We start from the raw sequence: 11543 nt of genomic DNA on the forward strand, positions 1-11543 counted from the left end.
GAAATTGTAATTTTTTGTATTTTAAAATTAATAATGTATTAATATTATGAGACTTTATTATTTTTTTATTATAAATTTTAAAATATAAATAGAAATTTTATAAACAACACATATTTATTTTATATATTTTTTTTAAGTTTTCTCTTTTCTTTTTATATTACTTAATTTTTCATTTATCGATTTAAAAATTAGAGATTGCTTGAGTGATCATTGTGACAAACTCTTTATTTCTGACCGATTAATTTATCAGTTTGAAAAAATTTGTCTTTTGTCTCTTTTTTAGGTTAGAGTTACTTATTCCTTTTTCATGTGAACAAAGTCTCCTTTGCATAGAGTTGTTTATAATATTTATTGATTGATGTTTTTAATGACATGCTCTAAATTGTTTGGTTGTTATCAAAGCAAGGGAAGCTAGTACTTAAGTCTTTTATATTGGTATGTTAAGTTCATTAATGCATGTCATTGATTGATTTCGAGTTATAAATAAGGTGTGATTGTTTTAAATAATTGGTTTTGTAGTAATCATGATTGTGTGCGAATATGTATACTATATGAATTGGTTGAATTGTGATTTATTGGTTTGATTTGGATTTAGTATGTTTAAGAAAGTTGTAATCTGAGCAATGGGTAAAAATGTACGAGTTTTCATGCCTAAAATTGTTTTGAACTAATTCACTAGAAAAATGTACCCATTTGATCAATCAAACAAGTATAAATCCACTTTAAAAGTACAAATTATAACTTTGATATCTAGTATAGCGTTGAGCGATGTTAGGGTGGCGTTGAGTGTATTATTTTACGAATAAGATATCATGCCAAGCACCCAATTTTACAAGAAGAATAACACTGAGTGTCAGTCTTATCGTTAAGCATCATCTTTTACAAAAGGTTTGGCGCTGAGTGCTACCTTTGAGCGTCACTTTGTGTATTGGATTTGCTTTCTTCTTTCACTATTTGATGTAGAATTATAACAAACTTTGTAAATGTTTATGATTATCATTATATTTGATTGGGATGGTAATATTGTCGTTGACATGTATGGTGATAAAGTTGAAGGAATTTTAAGGATAAATTATTTTTGGTAATAACTTTAATGTATGCCTTAACATATATGATTCTATGCGTGGTATATTGACCTTCTAATAACCATTCACACTCAGATAAAAAGAGTGTGTTATGTCGTGAAAAACAACAAAAGATTATACTCCAAGAACAATTTTTTGTCATAAGCACGAAGGGAATTAACTTTGTGTGTGGTTGGGTGATAAGCCCTTGAGGCTACAGAGCTTAGAAACCACCACAAATGCATACCTTTAACGAGTTTCGATGTCAATGACATGTATTCAGATAATTTAGTTTGAAGTCAATTGTTGTCTAAAAATATGTAGATTATTGTACCCTATCCACTTGCATTTGATATAGTTTAAATAGCATGATGTTTTTGTTCACTAGCACACACTGCATTCTTTTGTGTTTTATTGATCTTTTGTGATTATCACTCAACTATGTAAGTATGTACTCAAGTAAGTGATGATATACTTTAAATGGGAGACAATGATGTGATGGAATAATTTATAAATTTCTTTGAATGTTTTGTATAAGAGTTATTTTGTTTTGGAAAACTCAAATAATATATATATATATATATTCTCGTTTTGTGTTATTAAATTTTATAATATTTTATTTAGTAATTTAATAGTATTAAATAGAATGTTAGAGTGTTAAAAAAATGTAGCTACACACTAAAATAAATACAAATGAGTTATAAATTTAATTTAATAATAAACGTAAAAAAATAATATATAATAGTTGTGAGTTCAACTCAATTTTTAAAACAAAAAGAATAAAAAGTTTAATTTAAAATTAAAATTTACAATTGAAATAATCACTTAACAAAAATAACCAACTATCAAACAAAGGATTAAAACTCATAACTGAAATAACAGCTTAGCAAAAATAATATCGTGAATAATTTATATTTTAAGGTAGTGTTTGTTTCAAAATTTAAAACTTCTATAATTTCGTCTTGAAAACATATTATAAAATAATGAAAGAAATAAATGTATTTAAATTACTTTTTATCTTGATTTTTAAACAATATAAGATTATTAATAAACAAATATCTCAATCAAACATTAAGATAAAGTTTGTCCTGTGTCAATATTTTAACCTTAAATTTGTTAAGATAACATTCTTAAAATCAATCAAATGTTTTTAAGTTATTATTTTAACAAATTTGAAATATGCAAAAATATAAAAAAGATATGTAAGGATTGTAAAATGTATGGCTTGGAGAATAGCCATGTTTGTTTCTTATGTTTAAAAAAATATATACCTAAATTTATAAAAGATAAATATTGACAAATCTACAATAATCAATTGGTAATAAGTTCAAAAATAAGCAACCAGTCTTGTTGGAAACCTCCATTGAAATATTCTCCGTGCCAAATTGCAAATAACAACATCAAAGCATATGACAAAAGTTAAAAAAGAAAAAGCTAAAATCAAATGAAAACAATAAACATACAGGGACTTGTGCACTTTGCAATCAGGATTTGTCTTTGAGTAAAATGTTATTTGTCAGAACTTTAGCAGCACATGTCATTCTTTCCTTAAAATTTCAGAGAGGAGAAATTATAACAGGTCTTGGTCTCTCCATCAAATTATAATTTCGCAAATTAACCAATAAGTATTTTAACCACTTTTATGAGACTATATATAATAAAATGTGAAACTCCAAGGGTTTCAAACATATTTTTTTGAAAATAAAATTATGTAAAATTCATAATAACTGATCATTTAGAAAACAAGTAAAGGTATATATATATATATATATATATATATATATATATATATATATATATATATATATATATATATATATATATATATATATATGTATGTGTGTGTAGTTGCTTGAATCCATCATGTTAATTTAAATGAAATCTCAAATTTAGACGTATAGATAAAAACAGGGAAAAAACTCTTATTGAAAATACTACCTAGATTAAAATCTGTCCTAAAATTTTATTAATGCAAATTTCATTTGTTTTTTTTAGAAATATATTTGTGCATGCACGTGTTTAATTTTTTAGAAATATACATAAATTTTGGGTTTCATAACATGTGACTATGCATTCATGTAATACCTTAAATTTCAAGCAATTCTGTTTTGTTTACTTTTTGCCTTTTACATTTATTTTGTTGTATTGCATCGGTAGTTCATTTAGTGTCATTTGTTATTTTTCTAATATTTGGTGAAATTGTTGATCGGAAAACATAAATCCAAGATGTTAGTTTTAAATAATATTTAAGATTGATAATGATTAATTTAAGTTAAAACATAATTATTACTAGTTAAACTGTAATTAAAACTATACTAATTTAAACTCATTTTTAAATCTATAAACACAAGATTAAAATATTGCGATTACATTTAATATATATTTATTGTTAAAACTATCGAATTTTTACTAATGTTAGTATTAGAATGTCCCTTACGATCTAATAGAGTAAAGGACGAACAATAACAAATACAAAAAATCTGATAAGCATAACTTAAAAAGATTATTCACCATAAACCATATATTTAAATAAATATTATTAATAAATAAATAATATAAAAAGATTATAAATTTATTATCTTAAAATTTTAAATAACTTTTTTTCTTGTGAAACATTTAATAAATTAAGTCATTCATTAATTAATCTTATTGAATTCACTTAAAGTCGCAATATCTTGATAACATGTATTTAGATTATTAAGAAATAATTATAATTATAATTTTTATTTATTTTGAATTCACGGCACCGCTCTCGCCGTGGTGAATGCCCGCGTTAATGCTTAGCTTTCTGGTTGAACTATTTTGGCGACATGCATCACAGGTATCGATGAACCAATTAATTAATGCCTCTATACTAATAAAATCAAACTCAACAACTTTATCTAACCCTCTCGTGAATTAAAAATTTCCCTTGCATGTGATTTCCTCATAATCACTTTTTTTTTTTTATGTACATTGGATGCCTCAAATTCAAAATATACTACATTTTATCCTTTCCCCTAACCTTTATTTTCTTCATTCGAGTTAATCTTACTTATTAACGGGTTGAATAAAAAAACATAACAATTAACTAATCACTTCAAGTGGTATTTTTTTAAAAATTATTTGGTACATTTCTTTAGTTTTAATGTTTGAAATCTGTTAATATGAATCATTTAATTGAGAAAGTATTTGGTCATTTTATTCAATTTTTGTGGTAAAGGTTTCTGGTTTGCACTCCAAAGTATACAGTAGTTATATCTAGGTGCACAATTAAATAATGTACTATCTTCACCCTTCAGACAGATAAATAGGTGAAAGTAACACATAACCTTAATCATGTGAAATTTAAGCATAAATATCTACTCTTGACATCAAATATAATGTTTTAAATATAAAAAACTATAGCTCAAAACAATGATATAAATTAGGTTAGTGAAAAGGGAAATTTCTCCAAGTGATCAACATTTTATTACAAATTATAAAATTTATCATAATTTATTTTCTTTTTTAATAATAAGAGATATAAGGGTGTCGTTAAATGTTAATACAATTTCAAACAAAACAGTTTTCTTTAACTTTTAATTTGCAAGACCATTATTAATCTTATTTTTAAAAAATGAATTTTAAATTTAATTTACAAAATCTTCTTATGTAAAACTATATATATTAATGACATCCAACAGTGAATGAATAAATAAACCAACAAATAATAAACTTTATTAGATAATCTTTAAAACATTTTGATACTATCTTAAAAAATTGACTAGTCTAATTAAATTCTAAAATGGATTTATAAAGTAAAAACTATATATTTGTATTTATATATTATAAATTGTTGTTATCTCATATCACTTAATTTTTTTTTTAAAAAGTGTACAATAAACTTGTGGGGTCATCTCAATGAAAAAGTTAAAAAAGATGGATTTGTTTCAACTAACCAACAACCACTGTGCATGTACCCAGAAGGAAGATGTTGAATCAGAAATTATAAACAAAAGGGTAAAAATATATTAGAAGTTTATGCATGTTATATTTGATTGTAAAATATATCTTCTATGTCTATATTCTGTCTGAGAAAGAGTACAGGCAAAGAATACAAGGCTAAGATATTGATTTTCTCTTTTGGGCACTTCACTCCACCTTGAGTGGATGTTGTTAGCTTTATGGCACATGCACGATGATAAGGGTAACCTTTTTTATTGTTTGTGGTCCTCCTTTTGGCTATGCCTGTGACGGTGACCTCAAGCTACTTACTTCTGTCACCTTCACCATTTCACGTATATTACAAGAAAACAAATATTATGTTTAGAGTTGTCAAAACGACCATCTGATTTGATCTAGTCCGGTCCATCACAGATTGGTTATTTAATAAGTCAATCTAATTCGGCTCATTTATTAGCGAAGCAGAAAAATTTGAACTCGGTTCGACCCACCACGAGTTGATGGATAAATGAGTTGACTCACTGACTCACTTAATTACAATTCTTTTTAAATAAAAATAAATTACAAACTTTTTATAATTTAAATATAAATAAATTTCACTTTAACATGGGTGTTTAATTAATTTTGAAAATAAAGAACTTAAATAAAATTTTCAAACAAAAACAAAATAATAAATATTTTTTTATAAAATTAAAATTAAATTTTAATAAAATAAAATTAGGTAGGTGAGTTGGTAGGCTAATCCGGCTCACCACGGGTTCAACCCGCATGAACCGGGTTTAAATAAATCGGATTATAATATGTATAAAAAAAGTATAATTTTTTCAAACCCAACCTAATTCAAATCCGTGGTGGGCCGGATTAATCCGCGAGTTGTAACCCATTTTGACAGCTCTAACTATGTTACTCATTTAAAAATATAAAAAAATAACTTTAACTTTAAAATCTCTCACCTTAAATCATAAGATAACATCATTACAATTAAATACTACGTTTAAGATATTATATTTTGAAAATCTTATAAAATAAACTTCAATAGGTTAAACTCAATGACAGTCTAATTCTAATAATAGTTTTTTTGAACATTTTATTAATAATTGAGTGTTTAGTCTATAACTTATTCGAGATCATACAGTAAAGTAAATATTATTCTACATTCCAATATAAATATAATTAGTATTCGTCAATAAATATTAATTATAATTATTATCACTTCATAACTTTTTTAGTACTTGAATATCAACAATCAAATCATTATTGAAATTTAGTCACTTATTTATCTGTTCACATGTTCACGCTATTCAAATAAAAATATATCTAAAATTTATTATAAAAAATTATTATTTATTAAACTCATGTGTCATTTATGTGTCTTAGGAGCTTGACATTAAATATACTCACAGAAAATTAAAAAAAAAATATATTTAGGCAAATAAGTTGATTAAACTGAAGGGAAGACCCACGTGTAAGTAGGGACATCATGCACAACTAGGATAGCAATGTTTCATAGTTTTCATGTTTCGTGACAATATTGGTTTCATCATAGTGGCGGAAAAAGGGGTCGCAGTTTCTTCAGTTTTTATTTCAGTTCCCCAGCCCATCTAGCACCTTATAATGTACTTTCGTGTGCACCCTGCAATTTCACCTGAAAAATCCACTGGTAGCATAAGAGTGTTCATTTCAGGTATTACAAAACTAATACTAAACTAAATAGCTTTAAACTTGCTACGTAATTGTGTGAATTCGGTAAAAAAAATGTTTTTTTAATAACTTTTTTGTAAATATTTATATGGTAGCTTGTGATTGATCTGTTTTAAATATATTTCAATAAAATAGTGACACATAAATTATTATAAAAAAGTTATTAAAAAAAGTGGTTAAGGGAACAAAATTTCTAGAGTTGGAAAAACTGTAGGACTTTTACTTCATGCACTCCCCCGCAATTTCTTTGCACTCCCCCTCAAATTTTTAAAGTGACATTTTACCATTCATGAAAGTGACTTTCAAAATATATGTTTCGGAAACTTTCTAGAACAAGATTTTTGAATTTTTTAGAATAAAATTTTCGAAACAAGATCTTGGAAGCATAATAAATGCATTTCAGAATTAGAATTTTGGGAAGAAACTTTTTGTAACTCATACAATGCCTCTCCGAATGAGTTTTTCGAAACATCCCTACATGATACATGTTCTGAAAATAATTTTCCGCAACAGATAAAATGTATTTCGAAAATAATTTTTCGGAATGAATTTTTTTTCCACGTTTTTCCGTGATTGTGGGTTGCAGAAAGCAAAAGTCTAACTATGGACAAAAAGTGCCATTCAGCCCATTAAAGTTTTTCATAACTTTGTTTTCTTACTTCAAAACCAACCCATAAAAAAAATAATATCAAGACATTAAAGCTGCCCAACCATGATAACGATTTAACAATAGAGCTTTTTCTTGCACCCCACCATTTTCTTCCTGTACCCCCAACTTTTCTAAAAGAACAAAAATAGACCTTGACTGCTGATGTGGTTGGTGTTATTTTTCTAATTAAACTTAAGGCAGGTCATCAAACAACATCTCTATAATATGACACTGTATTTAAATTTTGCTTTCTATAATAATATTATAACTTAATATTTTTTGGGAAATATGAAATTAACAATAACATTTTTTCTCTGACTAAATTACTTTATAATTTTATAGTTTTTAATAACTTTTATCTAATAAAAAAACATTAAAAAGGTTGTGTTTTTAGGAGATGTAATAATGTCTTTATAATTAATTCATTTTATGTGGAGTGGCTCTGCCAATTGCCACCATGTTTTGTTCCTCAGCATCTTATCCATGGGGAATGGCAGAAGTTGTAACAAGATTTCAACATGGTTTGCGCTAGTTCACTAATCCACCCAGCAAGCACCGTTTTAGTATCTTTGCCATCAATCCAAAGGCAAAAACGTGGTATGTGAATGTGACCTTTCATCATGAGCATATCAATTATGAACTGTTATTTATTTAATTCCTCCCATATTCATGATACTTTGAACCCATTCTCACAGGGAATGTGTTATGTAATAATAAGGTAAGAAAACAAAGAGTAGCATCAATGTCTGTTGGTAACCAGAAAAATCAGAATTCAGAAGTAGCAAGTGTAAGAGAAGGTGAAAGGCTCTATCTGGGGTTTGACTTTGGCACATCTGGTGCCAGGTTTACCATAATCGACAAAGATGGAGCAATTCGAGCTGAGGCAAAGAGAGAGTACCCCTCGTACTTGGTATCACTCTATTTTCCGTTTTAAGTTCCCAGCATATGATAAATTGAATTAGTTCTGTGTTTGTTTAACATATGAAATGAAGGTTTGTGCAATTGTTGATTCCGAGGTTTCTGTTTGTCTTGTCTAGAAAGAATGGAGAGTCACAGGATTGGGTACGCTCATGGAAGGAGACACTGTTTTCTTTGCTTGAAGATGTCCCACTTGACATTCGCAAACACGTTGTGGCTATTTCAATTGACGGGACTTCTGCCACTACTCTCATTGTTGATAGGTGGATGAGTATTGACCTGCACTTTTTGATTTTGTTCAATGATTTGAATTGTATGTCAGATTGTGTATCTGAATTCTGAATTCTGAAGTAAGAATGCGAATCTGGTGTTGCAGTTACACAGGGGAACCGTTGTGGAGACCTTTTCTTTACAATGAGAGTTGTTCTGATGCATTACCGGTGGTGAAGTCTATTGCTCCTCCAAACCATACGGTTTGCACTGGATCGTCCACTCTGTGTAAACTTGTCTCTTGGTGGAATCATGTTGGTTCGGATAAAAAACCTGCTTTGTTGTTGCACCAAGCAGATTGGCTTTTGTGGCTTCTTCATGGAAAGCTTGGAGTTACAGATTATAATAATGCTCTCAAGGCATCATTTAATAAGTCTATCACCGTTCTGGGTTTTCATAGCTAGGAGATTTATGTCTATGCTGCAATGTTAACCATCTTTTTTTTTTTTTTTTTTTTTTTTGCAGGTTGGCTATGATCCTGAAGTGGATTCGTATCCTTCGTGGTTAGTGTGTCAACCATATTATCATCTTTTACCTTCAGTTCTTGCTCCCGGAACTCCAATTGCTTGTTTAAAGGAGGAAGTTGGAAATAAATATGGTATGTTTTCTTTGTACATTGATTGCAAGTGCAATGAGAATCTGTACCTAAAATACCCTTTGTGGTAATATATTCCATTTAAAAGAGCCTTCTATAAACGAAATTAAACATATATGTTTAGGTTATAGTCTCCAGTTTTTAGTGGTAAAGCTTATTATTAATATGGCAATTGCTAACTTTAGGGACATCAGGTGGGGGGAGAAACAATGTTTTGTATTTGTTGAAAAATAGGGTTTGTCTGATACACAACATAAAAATTGATGAATACTTGCCTTTTTCATCGATTGAACATTTAATAGTTGTATTGAATACTAGTTGAGTAGACTCTCTCACTTGTTTGTTACTAGGATCCTATTAATAAGGTTCTTTATCCTTCCAATTTGTTATGTGCAACCTTATGTGGGTGTTGTTTTCTATTCAGATTAGTGCCTTCTTTAGAGTTGAGACAATGCTTTTCCATCTTGACCTCTAATAAACTTGCTATCCAAGTTGCACATTATTTTTGTATTTGTGTGCACTATTTGGTGTTGTGATATAATATAAGGACATCAGAATCTCTTTAAACATCCTGAATAAAACCTTACTTCTATAGAATTGAAAATCATGTGTACTTTACATCCTTTCAGGTTTTCAAAAGGACTGTGTTGTATGCACCGGAACCACCGACAGTATAGCTGCATTTCTTGCAGCTCGTGCTAGCCAACCTGGGAAAGCTGTAATCTTCTTTTTAACTAAACTTATCTTTTACTTTTGCTTATTAAGACTACTTCAGTTTTATAGGAAGCTGTATTTATGGATTGCTAATTAAACTGGAAACTTCGTAAGTTTCATGATTTTGTATTCAGTTTAGCATCAAAAAATAATGTTGAAGCTTATTAGCTTCAAGAATGGAATTTTTCTGTAGTAATATTTTGTCAACTATGATTTTTGCATATGTCTTTCTGCTAAACCATCTCTGACAGTTGCAGATCATGTTCCTTATCAATGCTACTATGACGTTTTTTATAACTTGGTTTCTCGTACTCTTCTTGGTAGGTTACTTCATTGGGTTCAACACTAGCTATTAAACTACTCAGCAATACAAGAATTGAAGATTCTCGGTTTGGGGTTTACAGCCATCGACTTGATGATAAATGGCTAGTTGGTGGTGCTTCAAACACTGGTGGAGCAATCCTTAGACAGCTTTTCACCGATAACCAATTAGAAAAACTGAGTGAACAGATCAATCCTTCACAACCTTCTCCTCTGGACTACTATCCCCTGCCCAAAGCAGGTGAAAGATTCCCGGTAGCAGATCCAAATTTGGCTCCAAGGTACTGAATCCTTTCTGCTTTATCATTGGATCACTCATTTTTTGGAATTCAATTCCCATTTCAATTTTGGCTTGTTTGGAATCTGTTTATAATATTCTGCCAAAAAGTCTCTTAACATGAACAAAACAAGTGCTGACCAAAAAAGAATCGTTAAAATAAGTTATCAATCGAAGGGAAAGTTTTGGGTGATTGTGCCAATTTTTAGAATGGAGAAATGACATCTCAAGTTCAATATACAAAGAATCAGCATTAATTAGATCTTAAAAGTCTGGTTCATTTTGGGTCTTGTGACAAAGCCAATTTTGGTTCTGCTAACTGTACCATTCAAAAGGCGAATTTTAACTCAACCACAAATCAGTCTTAACTTATAGCAGAAAGTATAGCTTATTTCAATTTTTTATTTTCTACTTTTAAGTGTTTACTGAAAACTTAATCTAAACAAGTCTGAAAGACTTTTCATTTTCATAACCAAGTTTGAATTCTTGGGCAGGCTTCATCCACGTCCTGAAAATGATGTTGAGTACCTGCATGGGATTTTAGAATCCATTGCGCGTATAGAGGTAAAACTGAAAATCTTCTGACTCAGTTGAAACACTGTCTTAGTTTCATACTTTTGTTGAAACATGTGGATCTTCACGCATCCACTATAGCCAAATATGAAAGACTCTTGAATGGTATTTTAGGCAAAGGCATATGAGTTGCTAAAGGAGCTAGGAGCAACCCAGGTAGAGGAAATTTTCACTGCTGGTGGAGGAGCCAAAAATGAGAAGTGGATAAAGATTCGTGAGAGGGTGCTTGGTTTGCCTGTGAGTCGTGCAAATCAAACAGAAGCTGCATATGGAGCTGCATTATTGGCAAAAAAGGCTGATCAACAAAATATTCCTTCATAACATTATTGCACTCCACCTGTTTGATCATGGTAACCAGGAGTATTTCTCATGCAACTTGTTCTTATGAAAATGAAATTGAAATCCGAAGAATGTTTCAACATGGATACCACAGTGATGTTAAGTTGTCTTCTTTGGTTTAAGAATAATGAGATTTTGACATCTCTATTATTTCATATAACTATTATATAATGAAATATAATATTTTATTATTGAAAA

The 11543-nt window shown here is 29.1% G+C and overlaps 1 protein-coding gene across 2 annotated transcripts; it reads left to right on the forward strand.

Annotated features, from left to right (window-relative positions):
- The first annotated feature begins 7774 nt into the window (after nt 1-7774).
- On the forward strand, nt 7775-11543 carry LOC108339647 (D-ribulose kinase). Of its 2 annotated transcripts, none has more exons than XM_017576823.2 (9): nt 7775-7935; nt 8034-8248; nt 8380-8519; nt 8633-8885; nt 8992-9124; nt 9751-9839; nt 10160-10437; nt 10928-10997; nt 11121-11543. In XM_017576823.2, exons 1-9 carry the CDS (start codon nt 7857-7859, stop codon nt 11325-11327), a joined length of 1464 nt encoding a protein of 487 aa, XP_017432312.1. In that variant the 5' UTR covers nt 7775-7856; the 3' UTR covers nt 11328-11543. The 2 variants fall into 2 exon arrangements, with proteins under 2 accessions (XP_017432312.1, XP_017432313.1); XM_017576824.2 differs by having other exon boundaries at nt 7812-7935; nt 8057-8248.

The sequence above is a fragment of the Vigna angularis genome, chromosome 5 (genome assembly GCF_016808095.1).
Source record: "Vigna angularis cultivar LongXiaoDou No.4 chromosome 5, ASM1680809v1, whole genome shotgun sequence".
Lineage (NCBI taxonomy): Eukaryota > Viridiplantae > Streptophyta > Magnoliopsida > Fabales > Fabaceae > Vigna > Vigna angularis.

Excerpts from the sequence above, each read along its gene's own strand:
- LOC108339647 (XM_017576823.2), top strand. The coding sequence starts at position 7,857 with ATGGTTTGCGCTAGTTCACTAATCCACCCAGCAAGCACCGTTTTAGTA. Across the intron at positions 9,125-9,750 it reads GGAAGTTGGAAATAAATATG|GTTTTCAAAAGGACTGTGTT; the intron begins GTATGTTTTCTT and ends ACATCCTTTCAG. Across the intron at positions 10,438-10,927 it reads GATCCAAATTTGGCTCCAAG|GCTTCATCCACGTCCTGAAA; the intron begins GTACTGAATCCT and ends ATTCTTGGGCAG.